Source organism: Halichoeres trimaculatus, unplaced genomic scaffold (assembly GCF_033239565.1).
Source record: "Halichoeres trimaculatus isolate MK-OKI-2021-1 unplaced genomic scaffold, fHalTri1.1 fHalTri1_scaffold_15, whole genome shotgun sequence".
Lineage (NCBI taxonomy): Eukaryota > Metazoa > Chordata > Actinopteri > Labriformes > Labridae > Halichoeres > Halichoeres trimaculatus.
This window is the reverse complement of record NW_027437193.1, coordinates 1165997-1191117: the sequence shown is the minus strand read 5'-3', so window position 1 is coordinate 1191117 and position 25121 is coordinate 1165997. Positions and strand designations below refer to the sequence as shown.

Sequence of the window (25121 nt, the reverse complement as noted above, 5' to 3'; positions counted from 1 at the left end):
CGTTGTAAATTGATGTTTCTGAGAGCAGAGTAAGCATGGTTACATCAGCCTATCACAGCGTGGTCAGTGCCCAAGTGACCTTTAGTGTTGATGATCAGAGCAGCTTTGATAGTGGACGTAGCGCGGAGGAGGTAAAACAACCAACATGAAACAAAACGCCAACAGAAAAACTCGTTTTTAGGAACTTCAGATGAAGAGCAACATGAGTTAGCTTTCTGCTAACCAGGTGTGTGTTAGCTTGTGCTAACATGCTAAGTCAGGTGCACGGCTCTTAAGTCTCTCCCATGTATTAACGCGATGCTACAGGTGGTTGCTGGGATAGAGACAGTGTTCATGTAGTTACAGTCAGACACCAGCTGCTGTGTTTTGGAGCAGCTGTACGAGGGACGCCTGGGGAGGAGAGTCACGGACAGAGGAGGAAACAAACCCTAGATTCCAGGGGAAAGACGGACCTTAGCGTCCTGTCCTGGTCTCAGTTCAAAGACTAAGAGAGGTCCTCAGAGAACTTCCTGGGACAGAGTGTACTGATGTGGTCCTCTGTGGGTATGTAAGTGTGTGAGCGTATGAGACGGTCTGTTCTGAGCGCGCTCCATCTGCTGTGTGCAGGACTCTGATTACATCAATAAACTGTCCTTTCAATCTAAAAATTTATTTCACACCAACAGAGTTTCTCCTCCACGTGAGGTGACGATGATACCGCTTTGAGTCATCTGTGTGTGTGTGTGTGTGTGAGTGTGTGTGTGTGTGTGTGTGTGTGTGTGTGTGTGTGTGTGTGTGTGTGTGTGTGTGTGTGTGTGGTATGAATGAATCAGGGACACTCTCTCTTCCTCCTCTTCTCTCCTTCCTCCTCTTCTGTCGTGACGTTCTTTCAGAAGGAAACACCACAAACAGTCCTGAGATATTCTGAGACTTTACTCACAAAGTGTGTGTGTTTGTGTGTGTGTGTGTGTGTGTGTGTGTGTGTGTGTGTGTGTGTGTGAGAGAGAGAGAGAGAGAGAGAGAGAGAGTGACTCACAGGGAAATACCTCTGTGGACAGAGGGAGGGATTAAACGGGCAGAGAGGTATAATTACGGAGCAGAGAGGAGAATAGAGTGACCCAGCACACATTCTGCACAGAACCAAACCCATTAGGACCAGATACACCAGGACCAGACTCATCTGAACCAGATTTATCAAAACTGGATCCACTTAGAACAGAGGCATCAAAACCAACAGGACCAGATTCATCAGAACCAGTTCCACCAGGACTGGATCCAACAGGACCTGGACAACCAGGACAGGGATAATGAGGAAATGAACTTGGAGGACATGAACCCAGCAGGGACTTCGGGGACTGTCTAAGTGCTTTTTCCAATCTGTGCATTAAGATCTACAAACTCTACTGTGTCTCTACTCAATCTCTACTGAGTCAAGACTCTACTGGTCAAACTCTCCTGTGACTCTAGAGCCTTCTCAAACTTTATTCAGACTCTCCTGTAGTCTCTACTGTGACTTCACTGTGACTCTACTTTGAGTCCACTCAGACTCTACCAAGACTCTTTTTAGAGTCTACTGTTACTCTGCACAGACTCTACTGGGACTCTTCTCAGACTCTTCTCAGACTCTTCTTGGGCTTTACTCTGACCCGTCTGAGACGTGCCTGAGACTCTCCTTCCTGCGCTGACGGCTCAGAGCACCATGTCCTCTCTGCCAGCTCTGATCTTCCTTGTAGCTGTCAGTCTTGCGGTGGATGCCTCTCCAACAGTTTCTCCTGGTCCAGAGGTTGACCGGATGTCTCAGGTTCAGGAAAATGTACAATCCCCAAATTGTCCATCATGCTCCCTGTCTCACATAAGGAGGAACTCGACCTCCTCAGGAGGACAGGAGGACATGGTGGAGGCAGTGAAACGTCACATTCTGAATATGTTGCACCTGCGCACTCGACCCAACCTTACACAGCCAGTCCCTCGCGCTGCGATGCTCAACGCCATCAAGAAACTCCACGTGGGCCGCGTGGCTGAGGATGGCAGCGTGGAGATCCAGGAGGAAACCAAAGGTGCCAGTGCGCCGCAGCTCGCTGAGTCCCCGTCAGAAATCATCATGTTTGCAGAGCAAGGTAACCTTCATCCTTCATGATTAAGAGTCAAAGGTCAAAGGTCTCAGTTAGGTTAGAGTCACAGCTGATAGGTCGAAAGACTTTGTTCATACTTAAAGTTTCAAGAGAGTTAAAGTGATCGAGTGGATGGCTAACAATGATGATGGTGATGACATGGTAATGACAATGACAATAAATATTAATGAAGATGACGAAAGTAATGACTATAACGACAATGATGGACGATGCTAATGGTGCTGGAGGTGATGATGATGATAATAGTGAATTATGATGATGATGAAAATAATGATGAGGTTAATACCAGGTAGCAACTATGCTATAAAGATACATGATAAAGTCAATGTGGATGATAAAGATGATAAGGATGATAATGATGATGATGATGATGATAAATGAAAAATGAAAATGAGAATTTTGGTAGTGGTGATGATGTTGATGATGCTGATAATAATGATAATGGTGTTCGTTGATTGATGATAAACAATGATGATAACGATGATAAATGATCGATGTTGATGATAATGAGGATGATGATGATGGTGATCTATAATGAGTATTGATGAAGATGTTAATTTTGATGATGATATGGTAATGGAAATGACAATATGTAGTTATGAAGATGACGACAATGATGACGATGATGATGAATGTGAGAATGTGGAGATGATTACATTATTAAGATGATAATGATGGACGATGCTAACGATGCTGGAGGTGATGATGATGATGATAATGGTGAATTATGATGATGAGGTTAATACCAGGTAGCAACCAGGCTGATGAAGACAAATGATAAAGTCATTGTGGATGATAATGAAGATAAGGATGGATGATGATGAAGATGATGTTAAAAAGAAGATGAAGATGACAATTTTGACAGTGATGATTATGTTGATGATGATGATGATAAAGATGATAATAATGAAGATGATTATGATAAATGGAAGATTCTGATAGTGATGATGATGATGATGATGATGATGATGATGAAAGTGATGTTGATAATCAATAATGATGATCTTTGTTGATTGATGATAAATGATGATTATGATGAGGATGAAATAAGACAATGAAAATTAAATATAATGATGCGTGATCAAGATGATTCTGAATGATGATGGTGAGCCATGATAATGATTATTGATGGAGATGTTAATTATGATTATGATGATAATGTGGTTGATAAAACTGATGGTGAGGTTGAGGATGAATGATCTATGACAATGGTGATGGTGATGATGATCATTGATGATGTGGGCGATGATGAACGATACTGATGATATTGATAAAGGAGGTTGATTAATGATGAGGATGAGGATGAGGATGGTGCTAAAATTGATTGATGATATGGTTGATGATAAATGAAACTGATGATAATGATAAACATGATGATGAAAGTGATGTTGATAATCGATAAATTATAATGATGTTTGTTGATTGATGATAAATGATGATGATGATGAAAATGATAATTATCAATGTTGAAGATGATGAGGATGGAAAAAGATGATGTGTGATGAAGATGATTCTGAATGATAATGATGGTAAGCCATGATGATGATAATGATTAGTGATGATGATATTAATTATGATGATGATGTGGTTGATGAAACCAATGGTGAAGTTGAGGATGAATGATCCATGAGGATGATAATGATTAATGATTTTTGTGGTTTTGATGATATGGCTGATGATGATGATAAGGATGATAATGAATTCTACTGATGGTTATGATGATAATGGTTGATGTATGATGCTGATCACATTTATTGAGGATGATGATGAAGATGAGGATGAGGATGGTGCTAAAAATGATTGATGATGATTGATGATATGGTTGATAATAAAGATGATGATGATAAAGATAAAGATGATGATAATGATAAAGATGACGATGATAATGATAAAGACGATGATGATAATGATAAAGATGATGATGATAATGATAAAGACGATGATGATAATGATAAAGATGACGATGATAATGATAAAGACGATGATGATAATGATAAAGATGATGATGATAATGATAAAGACGATGATGATAATGATAAAGATGACGATGATAATGATAAAGACAATGATGATAATGATAAAGATGATGATGATAATGATAAAGATGATGATGATAATGATAAAGATGATGATAATAGTTGATGTATGATGATGATGGTAAATGATGAACATGAGGCCTGCTCTAAACACTCACTGTGTTATGTTGACCCACTGCTTATATAAACGTACAACACGTCTTTGTGCTATAAATAGTTTGTCTTTCAGAGGAAACTCCGACTAAAATTGTCCCTCATCCGTCCAAATTAGAGGCGGGGGTTGGGGGGCATACCGAGGGGTCTCAGGCCGTGAATAATCTCTTCATTCAGACAAATCTGGGCCTCGGTAATTATCTGTTAGAGAGACAAAGACTTGTGTTTTCTGTGTGTGTGTGTGTGTGTGTGTGTGTGTGTGTGACCTTGTTAACTTCATTCCCTGAAAACAGGCCTTTTCTTTTTTTAGTGTTTCTGCTCACATGGAATATATTTAGAGGCGGCGGCTCCATTCGTGTGGTTTTTGATGAACGTTTCTGTTCCACATGCTAACACGCTAACATGCTACCTTCTGTGTTTTGCAGGAGACTCTTTGAACTCGGTGACCTTTGACATTTCAGTGGAAGGTGGCGAGTCGTCGGTGGTTGAACAGGCCAACGTCTGGATCTTCCTGAAGGTGCTGAAGGGAAGCCGAGCAAAAGGCAAGGTCACGCTTCGGCTGCTCCGGCGCCGCAGTGATGATGACGATGTTGGTGAAGAAGAGAGTGTTTCAGAAAAGATGGTGGACACACGGCGGAGTGGCTGGCACACCCTCACCGTCTCTCGCAGTGTTCAGACTCTGCTGGACAGCGGCAGCAGCGCACTCGACCTGACGGTTTCCTGCCCACAGTGCGACGAGGCCGGCGCCTCACCCATACTGGTGGCGGGGGTCAGAGGTGGGGATCAGTCTCACCGGCCGTTCCTCATGGTGGTCTTGCGAGCACGAGAAGAGTCCGTCCAGCGACGAGTCAAACGAGGTCTGGAGTGTGACGGCAAAATGAAACTCTGCTGCAAACGCCAGTTTTACGTGGACTTTAAGGACATCGGCTGGAGCGACTGGATTATCGCGCCATCCGGTTACCACGCTAACTACTGCGAGGGGGACTGTCCGAACCACATGGCGAGCTTCGGAGGCTCAACCTTCCACTCCACGGTTATCAACCATTATCGCTTAAGGGGCCATGGTGCATTTCATAACGCCCGGTCGTGCTGCGTGCCAACGAAACTGCGCGCCATGTCGATGCTTTACTTCAACGAAGAGCAGAAGATCATCAAGAAGGACATCCAGGACATGATCGTTGAGGAGTGCGGCTGCTCGTAACCACGGAGGCAGAGCTACTGTTCAGGGACAAATATGGCGTCTGTTACTGACTCTTTCAACAACAGATCCACCTGAGTAATCTATGCAACCTGTAACCAGCGAAGCGCTCCTCCAGGCTGCGTCTGACCGTTCGACGAGGAGCGCCTCCGATTGTATCTGTGCCGTCCACTGTTCTCTGTTTCTGTTGTTTTTTACTGCGTCCTGTTGTTGTGTAGCTCTTTCTGTTGCTATCACTGAGTTCTGCCTCATTTAATGTTTTGATTTCTGATGTTTTTTTTTAGCTGACATTGTGCTCGGTTGAGAAAACCACTGAAGAGAATTGTTATTTATTTTTGATGACATTGTAAGTGAAATGCTTGGAAAGAGTGTTTTTTATATGTGTTATATTTTGTTGATACTTGTGATAAAGATGATATTAAATATTATTTCTTAAGTGATAAGTTGAATGTCATAGATGATGAAATGCTGGCAGACAATAAAGAAACATATTTCCTTTATAACCCCTCTCACTTTGCTCTTTCTCACTTTGCTCAGTGAAACTGTAGACGTGTAAACTGACGTTTCACAGTCAGTGACGGTTTAGAAATGCAGACTGGTGAGGATGAAGACACCAGAGAAACGTGAGGAAAGGTGAACAGTCATCATGTGAGTCAAATTAAAGGATCTACTTTTTGTGTGGGCGGCCTCTTGGACACGTCAGGCCTAGTAACCTCAACACCACCTCCACCACAAACTGCTCTCAGACTCTCCCCCGCGCTCAGCCTGGCTGTGCTGCTCCAATCAGGATACGTCTCCAAGAAACGAGTGTGACAACCTCACCCCCACGATCCACATTTAGATATTCTGTCAAACTATTTTTATTCAGTCTCTACATCCAGTTATTTTTATTCAGTCTACACTTCACTGTTTTATTCTGTCTTTAACCTAAATGTTGATCTTATCCAGTTTATTTTTGTTTTTATTTTTATTTTTTGGAGTTTTTATTTTGTGGCTCATTCAGTTTCAGAGCCGTTACTATTTAAGAAGGAGTAATTTTGATCATTTATGCTGTGACAAAGTACCACAGCTTAGGGACACAGGGAGCCACCAGGCGGCGCTGCAGCCCTCTTGATCGGTATCAAGTAGTGTTTCCGGTTCCAGGTTAGCCTGAGGATAAGTTCTCGAGTTTACATTTGCTGATTTTAAGGAAAACATGATTTAATGACAGGGATGCTTTTTTTCCCTCATGCATACGAAGCTACATAAGCTAGTCTGTACGCCTGTGCAGTAATTATTCCACACCAGAGGGTGGCGGGAATGTGCTGAGATAGTTTATACCGAAGAAGAAGAAGAAGAAGAAGAAGAAGAAGAAGAAGAAGAAGCCTGTTGTTGTTGTTGTGTTAGCATAGACTGTGACACAAACAAGCTGAAATACGGATTTAAAGGCTTAAAGAAGAAAGAAGAACCCCCCACTGATCCACCTTTAGGTCTCTGCCGGTCCTCCAACCGGTCCTCCAGCCGGTCTTCCGTCTCGCTGCGGGTTTCCAGCCGCTCTGATGTACCGAGCTCCGGTCAGACCGCAGCGGAGTCCCGGAGCTCCGCGGCCGCCAGGGAGGTTACCGTCCCCGTCCTCCTGCTGGGGTTTCCCCGGAGCCCGTTCCCCGTACGGAGGCTCCGGACCCCGCGCTGGATCTCCCCGCGGCGGTCCAGCTTACGCCCCGGGCTCCCCGGTCTACTCTCCGCCCTACTCCCCGGCCTCCTCCTGGGGCTACAGAGAGGGTTCCCCGGGCGGGTTCGGCAGCGGAGCCCGGGGCTCGGGGGGTCACATGTGGCGAGGGGGACGCGGTTTCCGTCGGCCTCAGTCCTTCAGTCCTTCAGCTCACCTGCAACAGGTAAAGCCTGACACACCAACTTTAGAAGCCCCAAAGGCGGGAAAAGCTCGTGGATGTGGTTTCTGTCCATGTTTTTTTTTTTTTTAACTTCAAGAGTCGTAACACAAATACAATAACAAACGAGACAGGAACGTTAAAAAAATGAAAAGGGATAGAAAAATACATAACAGAAAAAAAAAATCTTGTGCGAGAATGCGTTTAATGTAAACAAGTTAAATTCTTTGCAAATGTTGAAAGTTTTTAAAGTCTTAGTGTTTGTGGATTTGGAGACTGTCCTTTTATATGGTTCAAGTTCCTTTTTCATGACAAAGAGTTCCGGTTTTCTGTTCAAGAATTTACATTTGTGAATGTGGAACTTGGCCAACAACAAGAGCATATTTATAAGGAAGAAAGCATTATTGTCTTTATGGTTATAATAATGAAAACCAAAAACAAGATTTTTATAAAACAGGTGAAAATCAGAGAAAACAAACCAGCAATAAACTTGTGGAAGTATAAGTGAAGTCACAGGACCAAAAGAGGTGAGCACATGTTTCATGATGGTTTTGGCAGAAACAACAGTTAACATCTATGTCGCTCTTAAATTTTGACATGTATTGTTTTGCAGGGTAGAATCTATGTATCAATTTAAATGAGACCTCTTTTACTTTGTTGGTTAAAAATAATTTTTGTGGTAACGTCCAGACTTTTCTCCATTCAATATCAGACACAAAGTTTGCCCAATAGTGTGTTGCTGGTGGGATAGAAATGAGGTCATCCTGAAACAAGGCTCTTATCTTGGGGTTCAGAGTTTTGACTGATGAAAAGCAAACTTTACCAAAAGGACACTGTGACACATCAGGAGGATGAAATGTTAAAGGAGGAGAGCTATTAGAGCACCTGAATAACATACACAAACCAGATGGAATAGCATCGAAAACCAGTGGCGAACCGTGGCCCCAGCCACTGGGCCTTCAGTAGGACCATGGGACCACACATGGCAATAAACAATCAAACCAAGAAATAAAAACAATAGCCAGAATCATGTGACATGGAAGTTTAGTATATTGATAGTTTTGTGGGATTAAATATTTATCATGTGCCTGAACACTGCAACACCTAACACAAATTCAAACAATTAAAAAAAAATTAAGATATAAAATTGATAAAAAAAAACAAAAACAGAGTTTCAAGTAATCCAGCAACCACACAGTCTTCTCCATTACTTTCCACCATTTCTCTTCACGTTCTGCCAACTAGATCTTCTCTTTTCTCCTCTCTCACTCACAGCTACAGTTCGGCGTTTATCCATTAAAGTGATACTCCGGGATGGAACAAGTTGGGTCCTATCACAAGGTTCAGGGCAGAAATTACCCCTACAGCAGTGTTTTTGTGCAGCAGAAGCCCAGAGCGCTCGCACCAAACACCCCCTCCCTGCTCCTCTGCTGGTTTCCTCTGCACTCGGACGGGGCATATTTTACAAAAATCACAAATAAACGGACTCCCACCAAATAAATCTGATATCGGTCTGCATTCACGCTTTATTTAGAGAATTTTCAGCGCGTAACTTTCACACAAAAACACCGCTAAATCAGGCTCTAGTTCTCATCGTGTCTCTTCGTCCTGGCAGACTACCTGTGTTTGTTTATATCTGGCACGCTGCGCGCGGACTGATACACTAAGCGGCGAGAGCCTCGTAACCAGCTGTGGCTCTGCAGCGGAGGTAGCGCCGTTTTACGACACAATGAGAACTAGAGCCTTATTTAGCGGTGTTTTTGTGTGAAAGTAACGCACTGAAAATTCTCTAAATAAAGCGTGAATGCAGACAGATATCAGAGTTTTTTCAGTGGGAGTCCGTTTATTTGTGTTTTTGGTCAGTAAAATATGCCCCGTCTGAGTGAAGAGGAAACCTGCAGAGGAGCAGGGAGGGGGTGTTTGGTAAGTATTCGCGAATACCCGGAAGATGACAGGAAATGATCCCGCCCACAACTTAACAAAATCTGATTGGCTAAGACAGCTGTCATTGTCAAATTGTGTCCACATTCCCTTGAGTTACACAGGCATTCGTTGCAGTTACTGAAGGCCCTGCCTGCCAGAATGTGTCGCTGATTTACCCAGATACCATCAACAGGAAAATTGTGATTGGTGCATTTTCCATTTAGTTATATTATTAATCCATTGTTGCCAGGACAAGTTTATAAAAATAATATAAAACTCATTGCTATGATTTCATTGAGTAAAATAAATAAATAAAAACAAAATAAAACAAAATAAAGAAATAAAATAATTATCTAGGATTACAAAAATTCTTTCAATATTTCTTATTAGGCCTTCACTGAATACCTTGAAGGCCCTGAGGGTTCCCCACTGTCGAAAACCATTGAAAATTCTCTAGGCATTATTGGTACATTATATCTCATAAGAAACTCAGAATAATCATATAACAGACCGTCAGTTTTGAACAACTGACTCACCAAAATAATTCCATTGTTAAACCAAGTATCTAAGTACAGCGTTTTGTTCTTATAAACGATATTACAGTTGTTCCAAATGAAGCAACTCTGTGGAGAAAAATCGTGCTTGTAAATCACTGTCCATGCTAAAAGAGCCTGTCGATGGAAGTTAGAGAGTTTCAGTGGTATTTTTGGAATGCTATAATTGAAATTAAGGCCACCTAAATTTGAGAAAACACAGTGTGAAATGAAATTCCACAAAGATGTGGGGTTTTGTAAGTATTTTTTTATCCACTTTATTTTAAATGTATTATTAAGAGCATTGGAGTCAACACAGTTCAAACCACCTTTGTCATAAGGGCTTAAAGTAATGGACTTTCGCTAGTAATGAGTTTTATTTTCCCATAAAAAACAGTGTAACATTTTATCAATTGATTTGCAAGTTGAATTATTAACATGTAAAGACTGAGCAGCATAGGTTAGGCGGGAAATTCGGTTTCTCTCCAGGTTAAACTGTAAGCAGAGCTGTGGCTGACGTCAGACCCTGAAATAATAACTGTGGTTATTAGTGATTAATTGTGATTAATCCCCGCAGAGACATTCACAGTGAGCGGAATTACTGATGGGGATTAACATTAGTGAAACAGAAACAGATTTTATTCGGTGAAATGTTTGCATCATAACAACTTATCAAACATTCAGTAAATGTTCAGACAGCTCATACACTCAACAACGACAGGAAACGACCAAAACAATTGATGTTTATACAAATACTCATCCCCAAACTACCACATAGGGGAGACTGGGTGTGGATGTAACACTTTTATCTTCTGAAACTTTAACTCTTTGAATTCAAACCTCTGCTGGAACATCACTCAGCTCATCACACAGTAAACCTTTGTTACACCCTGCCCCACAACCCCCGCAGACCACAACAGTAATCATGGTCCATGTGAAACTCAGAGTCGCGTCCCTTACAGTGACCTCTCAGGTGTGTGTTGGTGTCAGAATGAAGACGTGGATTTATGTTTTGTCTCTAATCTTTTCGTTTGCTGTGTGTTTTCAGTCGGGCTCGTCAGACGCTCCAGTGGAGAAGTATTTCAGTCCTGCGATGCTGCAGGATCCCTGGGCGGCCCTGCAGCCCGTCGCCGTCACCAAAAGCTGAACACAAATGCTGGGCCTAAAATGGACTGCTCCTTCTGAGCGTGCTCAGTCACCAGCAAGATGTGTGTCTGTGTGTGTGTGTGTTGGCAGCTTCATGATGAAATGAAATCAGGGATCCGATTCAAAACAATGTTTTTAAAATGTTTTTAAGTTTTTAGACCAACAATGTTTTTTCTTCATGAGTTTTTATTCAAACATTTAAAAAACAGTTTGTGATTTTATAAAAATAAAAAGATCGAACTTTTAAAGATCAACGTCCTGTTTCCTGTTTTATTTTGACAAAGGAAGCTGCATCTTCTTCGTGTGTGTGAGCGTGTGTTTGTCTAAGTGTCTAACTGAACACCTGAGACCCAGTGAGCACCTGAGGGAGAGAGAGAATGGTTCCTATGCTGCTATGACTGACTCTGTATCTGTACCTGAAGGCATCACGTGTGACTGACTCTGTATCTGTACCTGAAGGCATCATGTGTGACTGACTCTGTATCTGTACCTGAAGGCATCATGTCTGCTGCAGCTGCAGGACTGAGTCTGTACCTCCTGAGGTTACGCTGTGATGAAGAGTGAGTCTGTAGCATCTGGAGAGATGAGCAGAGATCAGCTGGTTCAGGTGTGTACAGTCACAGCTGGCTGACTGATTCACCTCCTGATCATCGGAGCAACGGTCGTGTGAAAAGACTTCATGTCCAGATATGCTGTGGTGGATTCTTTAATCAGGCTCCGCCCCCTCGAGAGGAAGAGGAGGAGCCCCCCCCCCCTTTAATTGAGGGACAGCAGAGACTGAGAGCACATGTGTTTGAGCTGCTGCTGGAGTTAGTCTCTGAAAGGAGGTTAGTTAGAATGGATAATCATTAATCATCAGCTGATCACTCCAACTCCTGCACGGTAAGACTTCTTTAAAAACAAAATTATCGTTACATGTTTAAACCTAAAAAAGATGTGTCATAATGATAGCAATACAAATACTGATCATAATAATAATAGAGCATTAAAAACTAATATTATTAATGAGACAAAAAGGAATAATTATGACCAATTAAAAAAGCATTTCAACAATGATATATATATATATATATATATATATATATATAAATATGTAAAGAAAATTGTAATATTGAAAATGACACTAATAATCAAACATTAATACAAATAAATTTGAAAAAGTTAAAAAAAAAAGATGTGTCATAATGATAGCAATACAAATACTGATCATAATAATAATAGAGCATTTTAAACTAATATTATTAATGAGACAAAAAGGAATGATTACGACCAATTAAAAAAGCATTTCAACAATTATATATATATATATATATATATATATATATATATATATATATATATATATATATATGTAAAGAAAATTGTCATATTGAAAATGACACCAATAATTAAACATTAATACAAAGAAATTAAAAAATGGTTATAACAATAAAGCATTAAAACAGTAATAATTAAATTTATAATTAAAATTGTGATAATAATGAAGCAATAAAACAGTTAAACTGATTATTGTTATAAAATACAAATAATTAAAATGATAATAATAATAATTAAAGAATTTAAAAAGTGACATTACTGATAACTATAATATTAAATTTGAACAATTTTATTTTGTAATGCTAAAAATTATAAAAGAAAAACCAAAATCTTTTTACAAAGTTATGTTGATATTAAAATAATAATGATTAATAATGATAATAATGAAAACATGAAAAAATGATTTTGACATAATTATCATAATAATAATCAAAGAAATGTCAGCCTGTGTCTCTGTGCGGCCTAAAAGAAACAGATAACATAGAAAAGCTCCTGTGATTGTGTTTTTATTAGTTTTTTACACTATAAAATATGAAATGTAAAATGATTTTAAATCAACAGACAGAAAACGTCGAGGTCACCAGCACACTGACACATTTAGAGACCAGCCCTTATCTGTCGCTGTCTTGTTATGAATTAAAACTAACAATCATGGAAAGATCAATCCATCAGCTCAGAGTTAGGGTTCAGATTATCATCAATTATAGAATAATCTGTAACGTCTTGTTGGATTATAAGTGATGTTTTTAAGTTTTATCATTGTTGTTATGTTTTCTTGTTGTTTTGACTAATTGGAATATTTTAATGATTTAATTGACTGTGATCATCTGTAGCTGTGATGATCAAAGAAGAAGAGTTAGCTCGTCAGACGCTCCACATTTTATTTTAAAGTTTTTCTTTCCCAGGCTCCTCTGGTTCATCGTCCACCTGTTCACCTGTGACTCCTGGTAACAGGACGGTCTGACAGCCCCTCATTGGAAGGTCAGACTCCTCAGGGTGGACTGTGGGGGGTCTTTGCGTCGGACTCTTCAGAGATGAGCTCTTTGTGTGCTCTGAGCGTGCTCTTTGTGTTCAACGTGCTCGTGTGGGAGGAGCCAGGCTGCGAGGCAATTAGCCTGAGCTCTGCCCTCCTACATCGGATATCAGGAGGAGGAAGGGGAGGGACAGGAGGAGCAGGAGGTGCTGACCTCCCTATAAGGAGGAAGAGGAGCTGGGTGTGGAACCAGTTCTTCGTCTTGGAGGAGCACACCGGAGACGAGCCGCTGTACGTGGGAAAGGTATGAACACCTGAGATCTTTGACTGTCAGAGCCTCAATGATTCATGGTCTGTCACACCTGGTCCGTCTCACCTGGTCTGTCTAATTTTCTCACCTTGTCTCACCTGGTCTGTCTGATTGTCTGACCTGGTCTAACCTGGTCTGTCTGGTCTGCCTGGTTCCCTCTGGTCTGTCTGTCTCACCTGGTCTGTATGGTCTGGCTGACCTGTCTAACCTGTCTCACCTGTTCTCACCTGGTCTGTCTGGTTCCTTCTGGTCCCTGCAGCTCCACTCTGACGTTGATCACGGTGACAGACAGGTCAGGTATGTACTAAGTGGGGAAGGAGCAATGTCCATCTTCACCGTTGATGAGGACACTGGAGACATTCACGCCACCAAGAGGCTGGACAGGGAACAGCAGGCCTACTTCACCCTGAGGGCTCAGGCACGGGACAAGAAGACCAACCAGCTGGTAGAACCAGAGTCCCAGTTCATCATCAAAGTCCAGGACGTCAATGACAATGAGCCCAAGTTTCTGGACGGACCATACGCAGCCAGGGTACCTGAGAGGTCTCCCGCAGGTGAGTCTGATGACCTCCATACCGGACGCTTTGGTCAAAGCAGCCTCAGTGGGTTCTGGTCTGGTCTGGTTCTGGTTGTCATGTGGTTGTGATAGCATCAGTAGACCAGTGGAAATGAGGCAGCTGCTCAGTGGGGGAGTGAGTCATCTGTCATTGGTCAGAGGTTCAACGCCAGCTCCTGCAGTCACATGCTGAAGTGCCCTTGAGCCAGACTCAAAACCCAAACATCTCTGTTGTTTCGAGATTAAACAGGAAGTGGAAGGTGAAGCAGGTGTTGTATGAATAATGACCTAAAGGTGTGCTTCCCGTTCAGGTACATCCGTGGTGACGGTGGTGGCAACTGACGATGACGACCCAACGTACGGAAACTCTGCCCGACTGGTTTACAGCTTGCTTCAGGGTCAGCCTCAGTTCACTGTGGAGCCACATACAGGTAAGAACACACCTGAAGCATCTGATCGCACCTGGACACACCTGAACACACCTAAACACACCTTTCCCTCCTGAAGGTGTCGTACGGACTGCTCTCCCTGACTTGGACCGGGAGACCAGAGACCAATACCTGCTGGTGGTCCAAGCCAAAGACATGATAGGTCAGATGGGGGGTCTGTCAGGGACCACGTCTGTCACTGTGACGCTGACAGACGTCAACGACAACCCACCTCGTTTCCCCCGCAGTGAGTCCCATGACCTCTGACCTTCAGCTGTGACATCACAACCAGACATTGTATAAGTGTGTTTACCTGTGGAGGGGCCCCATGTTTCTCATGTATCTGTGTGTGTGTGTGTGTGTGTGTGTGTGTGTGTGTGTGTGAGTGTGTGTGTGTGTGTGTGTGTGTGTGTGTGTGTGTGTGTGTGTGTGTTCCTCTAGAAAGTTATCAGTTCAGTGTTCCAGAGTCTGCTCTGGTTTCTTCAGTTGTTGCTAAGATCAGAGCTCTGGACCTGGATGTTGGTCTGAACGCTGAGATGGATTACAGAGTCCTGGATGGAGATGGACTGGGAACCTTCCGCCTGATCAACGACCCCAACACGCAGGAAGGACTGATCACCCTCCAGAAGGTGCCTCCAAGAAAAACAATGGAAGAATCCCCAGTACTGGGGGATATAGCACACACTGGTTTTCTAGTCCCAGACACTGGTTTTGTTGAAACAGACACTGGTTTTGTTGTCATGGACACTGGTTTCCGTGTTGGAGACACTGGTTTTCTCGTTGGAGACACTGGTTTTCTCGTTGGAGACACTGGTTTTCTTGTTGCAGACACTGGTTTTCTCATTGCAGACACTGGTTTTCTCATTGCAGACACTGGTTTTCTCATTGCAGACACTGGTTTTCTTGTTGCAGACACTGGTTTTCTCATTGCAGACACTGGTTTTCTCATTGCAGACACTGGTTTTCTTGTTGCAGACACTGGTTTTCTCGTTGCAGACACTGGTTTTCTTGTAAAAGACACTGGTTTTCTTGTTGCAGATACTGGTTTTCTCATTGCAGACACTGGTTTTCTTGTTGTAGACACTGGTTTCCATACTTCAGGCATTGGTTTCCATGTTGCAGACAATGTTTTTTTTTTGCAGACACTGGTTTTCTTGTAAAAGACACTGGTTTTCTTGTTGCAGACACTGGTTTTCTCATTGCAGACACTGGTTTTCTCATTGCAGACACTGGTTTTCTCGTTGCAGACACTGGTTTTCTCATTGCAGACACTGGTTTTCTCATTGCAGACACTGGTTTTCTTGTTGCAGACACTGGTTTTCTCATTGCAGACACTGGTTTTCTTGTTGCAGACACTGGTTTTCTCATTGCAGACACTGGTTTTCTTGTTGCAGACACTGGTTTCCATGTTGGAGACACTGGTTTTCTTGTTGCAGACACTGGTTTTCTTGTTGCAGACACTGGTTTTCTTGTTGAAGACACTGGTTTCCTTGTTGAAGACACTGGTTTCCTTGTTGAAGACACTGGTTTTCTCGTTGCAGACACTGGTTTTCTTTTTGCAGACACTGTTTTTTTTGTAACAGACACTGGTTTTCTCATTGCAGACACTGGTTTTCTCATTGCAGACACTGGTTTTCTCATTGCAGACACTGGTTTTCTCGTTGCAGACACTGGTTTTCTTGTTGCAGACAGATGTTTTCTTGTTGCAGATACTGGTTTTCTTGTAAAAGACACTGGTTTTCTTGTAAGAGACACTGGTTTTCTCATTGCAGACACTGGTTTTCTCGTTGCAGACACTAGTTTTCTTGTTGCAGACACTGGTTTTCTTGTTGCAGACACTGGTTTCCATGTTGGAGACACTGGTTTTCTTGTTGCAGACACTGGTTTTCTTGTTGCAGACACTGGTTTTCTTGTTGCAGACACTGGTTTCCTTGTTGAAGACACTGTTTTTCTTGTTGCAGACAGTGGTTTTCTTGTAACAGACACTGGTTTTCTTCTAACAGACACTGGTTTTCTTGTTGCAGACAGATGTTTTCTTGTTGCAGATACTGGTTTTCTTGTAAAAGACACTGGTTTTCTTGTAAGAGACACTGGTTTTCTTGTTGAAGACACTGGTTTTGTTGTCTTGGACACTGGTTTCCATGTTGGAGACACTGGTTTTCTTGTTGCAGACACTGGTTTTCTTGTTGAAGACACTGGTTTTCTTGTAAAAGACACTGGTTTTCTTGTTGCAGATACTGGTTTTCTTGTTGCAGACACTGGTTTTCTTGTAAAAGACACTGGTTTTCTTGTTGCAGACACTGGTTTTCTTGTAAAAGACACTGGTTTTCTTGTTGCAGATACTGGTTTTCTTGTAAAAGACACTGGTTTTCTTGTTGCAGACACTGGTTTTCTTGTAAAAGACACTGGTTTTCTTGTTGCAGACACTGGTTTTCTTGTAAAAGACACTGGTTTTCTTGTAAAAGACACTGGTTTTCTTGTAAAAGACACTGGTTTTCTTGTTGCAGACATTGGGTTCTAAGTTGCAGACATTGGGTTCTAAGTTGCAGACATATCGACAGATGCTGGTTTATTCATCTAAGAAACTGTTTTCTCTGAGTTATGGTTTTGATCTGTTTCATAGTGAATGAATTTTTGGGGAAAGGGACAGACACAGTTTCCATTGGCCTCTGGCATCTCTCTATCCTCTTAGTGTTTAACCGGATAGGAAGGATTATAAATATTAACATCTGTGAACAGGCTCTAATCTTTATGTGTTTAAGCGTTGCTTTAGAGCGCCGTGCTTCAGCAGTTTAAAAGATTATGTTCATGTTTTCTGTGTTAGTCCCAGAGGAGAGTCGTCTGCTGTTGAGCAGCTGCTGATCACCACAGGCAGAGTTAAATTTAGACCGATGGCAGCGATGTGTGGAAAACCTAAACGCTCTGATCTGAAGGAAACCTCTGGGCATGAAGTTTCCCACGTCACGCAGAGTCAGACCTGAGTGCCTCTGTGTGCCACACCTTTGTCTCCACATGAAACCGTTATGAAGATTATGGTCAAACTGGTTTTTTTCCACCAGGCTCTGGACTTCGAGAGCAAGTCAAGCTACATGCTGCACATTGAGGTGTCCAATCACTACGTAGACGCTCGTTTCCTGGCCCTGGGTCCCTTCAGGGATGTAACGGAGGTCCGTCTGCTGGTGGAGAACGTGGACGAGCCACCGGTCTTCTCCGCCGCTGTCAGTCGGATGGTGATCTCTGAGGCAGCTGCTGTCGGAGCTGAGGTGGGGTCAGTTTCAGCTCAAGACCCGGACAACATCCACAGTCCCGTCAGGTACATCGCCACATCAGTAGAGTCACAGTCAGCCCCAGAGCAGGTGTTTATGATGCGGTTCGATGTCCCCACAGGTACTCTATAGACAGGAAGTCCGACATGCAGCGTTACTTTAACATCGATAGCCTTTCAGGGCTGATCACCACGGCCAGGCCTCTGGACAGAGAGGCCGTCGCTTTGCACAACATCAGCGTGCTGGCCACTGAGATCTGTGAGTATCAACGTTAGACCCCCAAACCAGATACCCCCTTAGCCAGCCAGGGTCCAGGTTTCAAAAGGTTTGACCAGTATTCAAAAGTCTTTGTACGGAGAGCTTAAATAATTTATCTACAGCCTTATTTTGTTGTTTTATGGGTTGTCATTGCTGTTCCCTGTCTCTTCAGTAATGCTAAGCTAACTGCTGTAGCTTCCTCTGGATTTCAAACGGAAATAAAGGAGCTGGACACCTCCTTCACCTCCTCATTGCATCTATTGTGTGTTTCATTTCGGTGGACTTCCTGTCTCTGTGTGTGTCTCTGTGTGTCTCAGTGGATCTGTCTCAGGTGGGGAAAACTGTGGTTCTGATCTCAGTCACAGACGTTAACGACAACGCTCCCAGCCTGGCCAAAGACTACGAGACGTTTGTTTGTGAAAACTCAGAACCTGGACAGGTAAACAACACCTGGATGTTTCTACTGCTGCGATAAAAACTAAAAAACATGCACTCAGCTATGACTTTTCCAAACATGAAACTCAAACTGTAAAACCATCATCATCCATGTTAAAGGCGCAGAATTTGAAACCACAGTGTTTAAAGGTACGACCTCTGACCTCTGGATAATCGACAGAGATTTGTGTGCGTTCATCGCGCTGGGTCACCTCTGATCTGATTTTATCTCTTCAAATCTTTGTCTGATCCAAATCCTCCATCACCGCTTTAATAACCTGACCCATTAACTGCATTTCAACACAGACAGCTGCTAAATGGTAAACAGACGTGTACCGTCGTGTGTTTTTTAGTCTTTCCAGTCATTTGAAGCTCTTCTACGTGGCTCGTCTCATTCCTGCTCCTTCGTGGAGTAAAGTCCTGTTGGTAAAGGTGTTTGGGATTTATTGGTGATGGATTTACTCAAACATAACATCACATGACCTGTCTGACCTTTTACCCCTCAGATCATTGCGATCCTGAGCGCCGTGGATCGAGATGACCCGGTTAACGGACAACACTTCAGGTTTTCCCTGAGCACAGATTCTGCTGGAAACCTGAGCTTTTTCTCCGTCAGAGACAACGAAGGTACAGACCACCTTTAGAAAAACCACACAGCTCGACCCCTCAGCTCTTTCTCTTCCACCTTAAAAATCTGACTTTAAATAACTCCCCAGTCCACCTTATAACTCTAACTTTGTACGTCTCTGTCTTCAGACAACACTGCGACTGTCCTGAACCGGCGCGCTGGTTTCTCACGGCAGGACTGGCCGGTTCACTTCCTGCTGATCGTGATCTCTGACGGTGGCGGTCCTGCCCTCAGCAGCACCAACACGCTGTCGGTCACGGTGTGCGACTGCGACATCCACGGACATCAGCTCTCCTGCAGCCAGGGGGTCCTGCCAGCGCTGGAGGTCAGCTTCAGCACTGCTGCCGTGGCGAGCCTCGCCTGTGTCCTCACTGTGCTGTGTAAGAACTCACTTCTGTCCCTGATCCATGTTCCTGAACCTGTACCTGGACTTTAACCAGACCTCGTACCTTTACCTGTGCCTAAACCAGGATCCATACCTGCTTAGATAACAGGAAGAAGATCACAGCAATGACAGATCAGGCTTTAAGCTAGCTTACAACCACAGCACCATAGCAGCAACAAGTCTGAAAGAAAACAAAACCATGTCAGGGACCAGGACTAAACAGAACCATGTCAGGGACCACCATCATCATCTGTGATCACTGACATGAAGTTTGGTGTTTTTCAGGTGTCACCATGGTTACTGCTGTGGTCAAACACAGGTGGGCGGGGCCTCTGATGACAGATGAAGAACGAGACATTCGTGAAAACATCATCCACTACGATGACGAAGGTGGAGGTGAGGAGGACACCGAGGCCTTCGACATCTTCACCCTGCGACATCTCAACCAGACCAACCACACCTTCCAAAACCTCGTCACAGACCCACCCGGACTCCTCCCAAAACCCCCTGGGGAGGTCACAGGGAGAGACAGGCTGTTCCAGGTGTTCATCAGGGACAGGCTGCAGGACGCAGACCTTGACCAGGCTGCGCCCCCTTATGACTCCCTGCAGACCTACGCCTTCGAGGGCAGCATGTCAGCAGCAGAGTCCCTCAGCTCGTTAAGCTCGTTAAGCTCTTTAAACTTGTTTCACTCATCAGAGTCTGGGCAGAACTATGACTTCCTGAGAGCATGGGGGCCCAGGTTCAAAAGGCTTGCAGACCTGTATGGGCCGGACCAAGGAGGGGTCTACTGTCCTGGTTCTCAGGGACCACATAGAGACCATTAAATGACAGAGACCACAGAGACCCCATTAATCATAGAAATATTTGTTAATCAATCAATCAATCGATTCACCAGAGGCTCCCTGAGGGGATCTCACAGGATGTGGGACCCTTTCTTTTTTAATGTTCAGGCCAGCAGACTGACCAATAAACATATTATTATTATTATTATTATTATTATTATTTATTTTTCAATGATTATTTCTATCATAAATTATTTCTTTTCTTTTCTCTTTTCTTCCTTGATCAATTTCACTTATTCATCAATAATTTATTTGTATATTTGCTTGTGCTATTTCTATTATATTTGATATAATTTGCACTGCATTGCTCTAATAGTTATTGCTCTCTAACTGTAAATAATATGTATTGTTTTGTTTGTATTTTGTCTCGATCTTCTGTTGTTTCTTTGAAACAAAAAGCAAATAAACAGTTAAAAAACAATCCATCTTTATTTATATACCTACATAATATAATAATAATAATAATTATTATTATTAATTATAATTATTATTATTATTATGATATTATGATTATTATATTATCATTATTATTATTATTATTATTATTATTATTATTATTATTATTTTTTTTTTATTATTATTATTATTATTATTATTATTATTATTATTATTTTATTATTATTATTATTATTATTATTTTATTATTATATGGAGGTTGGTTGATGAGGAGTTGGTCTAAAGATGGAGTTTAGCACAGATGCTGATGCAGGTTGTTCTCTGAGGCCTCTTTCTGAAACCAGCTGAGCTCAGTCCCTGGAGATGCTGAGACACTTCAGTCTGTGTCTGTCTTTAGGGGGAGGTGCTGGAGGTGCTTCCACATCTTTCTTTTTTCTTGCTGTTCATCTATTTTTTTTATTTTTTTATTGTTTTTTTTTCATGCAGGAGTTTAACTTTCTATAATTTTTTTCTTTACCTTTTTCTTTGCTCTAACTTTTGATCACTTTATGTTTCATATTTTTTTAGATTTTTGCTCTTTAACTTGTGATCAATTTGTTTATTTTCTGTTTGTTTTCTTTTTTTTCTGAATGATTTCTTATTTTGATGTTTTAAAATAAATATTCTCAGTCTGCAGTACCCTGAGCCTCCAGCAGGTGTCACTGCAGCAGCTGCTCACAAACTGACGGAGGACTCTTATTCTGACAGTGAGAGCCGGAAGTGTATATCTGTAGTTCCTGCTCGGTGGCGCTGAGCTGGCCGATGAGCAGACCGGATCAGACCCGGGTCTGTCGGAGTCCTGTGAGTTCTTGTCGTGTTCGTCAGTGATGCGGGTCCGTGCGGGTCCGTGCAGGTCCCTGGTGGTCTGTCTGGCCCTGCTGGGCTTTGCGGTCCCCTCCGTGGTCGCCTGGGACGCGGATCTGGAGCTGCTGGACCTGGTCGAGGAGATCCCTCAAACCTTCTACCAGTTCCTGTCTGTGGAGCAGGTCCGTGCTAATGCTAATGCTAACTGTCTCCATGGTAACAGAACAAATTCATCTGCTGGTGACGACTGCTAACGGTTCCGTGGCACGCGCACAAACGAGCCAATGCTAACGGCTGATGCTAATGAAGCTGGTTTTAAGTGTGTGTGTGTGTGTGTGAGAGTGTGTGAGGGACAGACCTGACATGAAAACACAGACTGTCCCTTTACCGTGGTCTCTCTCTCTCTCTCTCTCTCTCTCTCTCTGTGTGTGTGTGTGTGTGTGTGTGTGTGTGTGTGTGTTCCTCAGGACGCGCCAGCTGCAGAGATTAAGAAGGCGTACCGTCGACTGTCCCTGACTCTGCATCCTGACAAAAACAAGGATGAAGATGCTGAAAACCAGTTCAGACAGGTGATCACACACACACACACACACAAATGCACAAACAGCAATGATCCCATTGGCTGATGTTCAATGACCTCATGGTTCTGGTTTTTAGCTGGTGGCCATTTATGAAGTCCTCAAGGACGAGGAGAGACGCAGCAAGTAAGAGTTACCTGTCTGCTTCATCAACCAATCACAAAACTCTGCAGCCTGTCCCAGACCCTCACCCCTCTGTGTGTGTGTGTGTGTGTGTGTGTGTGTGTGTAGGTATGATGACATCCTGGTGAACGGACTTCCTGATTGGAGGCAGCCAGTCTTCTACTACAGGAGGGTGAGGAAGATGAGTAACACTGAGCTGGGCTTCCTCCTCTTCCTCATCCTCACGGTGGGACACTACGCCGTCATCTGGTCCATTTACCTGGAGAAGCAGCTGGTGAGTCGACCAATCAGCATGAGGCACCTGTAGAGATGTAATTTATCCATTCATACACAAACAGCTGTCATGATAACAGTCAGGTGACACAGGTGTAGCTTCAGGTGGATACAGGTGTGAGGTTGCTCCTCTGAGTTTGCTCCTCTTAGTTTGCTCCTCTGAGTTTGCTCCTCTGAGTTTGCTCCTCTGTGTTTGCTCCTCTGAGTTTGATCCTCTGAGTTTGCTCCTCTGAGTTTGCTCCTCAGAGTTTAGTCCCTGTGTTTGCTCCTCAGTGTTTGCTCCTCTGACTTTGCTCCTCTGTGTTTCAGGACGAGCTGCTGAGTAAAAAGAAGAAAGAGAAGAAGAAGAAGCTGAGCTCCAGACCTGTGGAGGAGGTCAGGTGTGTCGGTCAGGACCGACCTCACTGGCACGACATCCTCCCCCTGAAGCTGAGCATCTGGCTCTACGTGTCCGTCAAAAACCTGCCCCACACCATACAGGTGAGTCCCAGTGAGGGTCCAGTCTGGTCCTGGTCTCTGGCAGACTCTGCCATCAGTCTGTGGTGGTTTCTGTCTGTGACCGTGTCTCTGGTCTCAGGAGGTGAAGCAGTACTATGAGGACTACCAGCAGATGAAGCAGCAGCAGAGAGAAGAGGCTGAGGCTGAACAGGAAGTGGTCCCCAGTAAGTTTTTATAACCTCCATCATCCTTTCTGATGACCCCTGTTCACCCAGACCATGGACTGACTTCCTGTCTGATGGTCTCTGTGCTGACTTCCTGTCTGATGGTCTCTGTGCTGACTTCCTGTCTGGTGGTCTATTTGCTGACTTCCTGTCTGATGGTCTCTGTGCTGACTTCCTGTCCAGAGGAGAAGCGTCTGAAGGTGAAGAAACCCAAAGTGGAGTTTCCCGTGTACGAGCCTTCAGCCGACAGCTTCCAGAGCTACGATCAGACGCTGTCCATCGAGGAGATCGAGGACCAGATGGACGACTGGCTGCAGGAGAGCAGAGTGACAAAGAAGGTGTGTTCCTGCTGCACTCTGCGTGTGTGTGTGTGTGTTATGATATGTTTCCAGTGGAATAGTGTAAAGGTGAATGAGGGCTGAGGACCAGTGATCCAGTTTGTGTGTTCCCGTCCTCAGGCGTCAGACTGGTCAGAGGAGGAGCTCAGCGTCCTGAGCAGGTTGATGGTTAAATTCCCTGGGGGAACTCCTGGTCGCTGGGAGAAGATTGCTCTGGAGCTGGGTCGATCAGTGTCCGAGGTAAGACAGAAAAACCTGTTCTGACGGCAGATGAAACTGGTTTAAATCCAGATTAAACTGGGTGGGATGCAGATTAAACATGTTTGACTTCAGATTAACTGGTGTGATTTGAGATTAAAATGATGTGACTGCAGAATAAACTGGTTTGACGACAGATTACCTGCCCCTAATGCAGATTATACTGGTTTAAACATGGATTAAACTGGTTTGAATGCAGTTTAAAATGATATGATTGCACATTAAAAACTGGATCTGTTCCCCAATCCAGGTGACGACCAAAGTCAAACAGGTGAAGGACAACGTGAGCCACAGCTCAGGTACAGAGACTCTACTCAATCCCTCAGATTCCTATTGGAAAGTAAATGTTTTACACTCAGGATCATTTTTAAAGTCAAGATCATATTCTTTAGTCAGGATCATGGGCCAAAGTCAGGATCAAGGTCTAAATTCAAGATCAAGGTCTAAATTCAGGATCATGTTCTCTAATCAGGATCATGCTCTGTAGTCAGGATCATGGACTAGAGTCAGGATCATGGTCTGAAGTCAGGATCATATTCTTAAGTAAGGATCATGGTCTAAAGTCAGGATCATGGTCTAGAGTCAGGATCATGGTCTAAAGACAGGATCTTGATCTAAAGTCAGGATCTTGGTCAAAAGTAAGGATCTTGGTCTAGAGTCAGGATCATGGTCTAAAGTCAGGATCATGAACTAGAGTCAGGATTATGGTCTAAAGGCAGGATCTTGATCTAAAGTCAGGATCGTGATCTGAAGTAAGGATCTTGGTCTAGAGTTGTGATCATGGTCTAAAGTCAGGATCATGGTCTAAAGTCAGGATCGTGGTCTAGAGTCAGGATCATGGTCTAAAGACAGGATCTTGATCTAAAGTCAGGATCTTGGTCAAAAGTCAGGATCATGGTCTAGAGTCAGGATCATGGACTAAAGTCAGGATCATGATCTTAAGTCAGGATCGTGGTCTAGAGTCAGGATCATGGTCTAAAGACAGGATCTTGATCTAAAGTCAGGATCTTGGTCAAAAGTAAGGATCTTGGTCTTTATCCAGGATCATTGTTTAAAGTCAGGATCTTGGTGTAGAGTCAGGATCATGTTCTTTAGTCAGGATCATGTTCTAATGTAAGGATCATGGTCTAAAGTCAGGATCATGTTGTTTCTGTGTTTCCTGCGCTTTAGGTTTGGTGAAGCTGTCGGAGCTGAAAGGTCAGCCTGTATCTGTGAGGTCACTTCCTGTTTCTGGCAGCATGACGACACAGCAGGAGGTCAGGGGCAGTGGGGAGGAGCAGC

The 25121-nt window shown here is 43.2% G+C and overlaps 4 protein-coding genes across 4 annotated transcripts in view; all 4 read left to right on the top strand.

Annotated features, from left to right (window-relative positions):
• The first annotated feature begins 1678 nt into the window (after window positions 1-1678).
• On the top strand, window positions 1679-5571 carry inhbab (inhibin subunit beta Ab). The gene is made up of 2 exons (XM_074689044.1): window positions 1679-2096; window positions 4726-5571. Exons 1-2 carry the CDS (start codon window positions 1679-1681, stop codon window positions 5499-5501), a joined length of 1194 nt encoding a protein of 397 aa, XP_074545145.1. The 3' UTR covers window positions 5502-5571.
• Window positions 5572-6637: 1066 nt separating this feature from the next.
• mplkip (M-phase specific PLK1 interacting protein) lies at window positions 6638-11182 on the top strand. The gene is made up of 2 exons (XM_074689133.1): window positions 6638-7372; window positions 10871-11182. The coding sequence occupies exons 1-2, from the start codon at window positions 7037-7039 to the stop codon at window positions 10967-10969; spliced, it is 435 nt and encodes a 144-aa protein (XP_074545234.1). The 5' UTR covers window positions 6638-7036; the 3' UTR covers window positions 10970-11182.
• Window positions 11183-13253: 2071 nt separating this feature from the next.
• LOC141804812 (cadherin-7-like) lies at window positions 13254-20473 on the top strand. The gene is made up of 11 exons (XM_074689442.1): window positions 13254-13562; window positions 13828-14122; window positions 14436-14555; window positions 14632-14799; window positions 14994-15181; window positions 17612-17865; window positions 17940-18076; window positions 18394-18515; window positions 19018-19138; window positions 19268-19519; window positions 19810-20473. The coding sequence occupies exons 1-11, from the start codon at window positions 13320-13322 to the stop codon at window positions 20349-20351; spliced, it is 2442 nt and encodes an 813-aa protein (XP_074545543.1). The 5' UTR covers window positions 13254-13319; the 3' UTR covers window positions 20352-20473.
• Window positions 20474-21543: 1070 nt separating this feature from the next.
• The window catches only part of dnajc1 (DnaJ (Hsp40) homolog, subfamily C, member 1), a 4376-nt gene continuing 798 nt past the window's right edge, over window positions 21544-25121 (top strand). Inside the window, exons 1-10 of the mRNA XM_074689445.1 lie at window positions 21544-21790; window positions 22076-22177; window positions 22266-22312; window positions 22418-22583; window positions 22892-23062; window positions 23160-23244; window positions 23428-23582; window positions 23703-23822; window positions 24091-24139; window positions 25011-25121. The exon at window positions 25011-25121 is cut by the window's right edge and continues 284 nt beyond it. Of these exons, the coding sequence (XP_074545546.1) occupies window positions 21632-21790; window positions 22076-22177; window positions 22266-22312; window positions 22418-22583; window positions 22892-23062; window positions 23160-23244; window positions 23428-23582; window positions 23703-23822; window positions 24091-24139; window positions 25011-25121 (1165 nt within the window). The 5' untranslated portion in view covers window positions 21544-21631. The remainder of the gene's footprint in view (window positions 21791-22075; window positions 22178-22265; window positions 22313-22417; window positions 22584-22891; window positions 23063-23159; window positions 23245-23427; window positions 23583-23702; window positions 23823-24090; window positions 24140-25010) is intronic.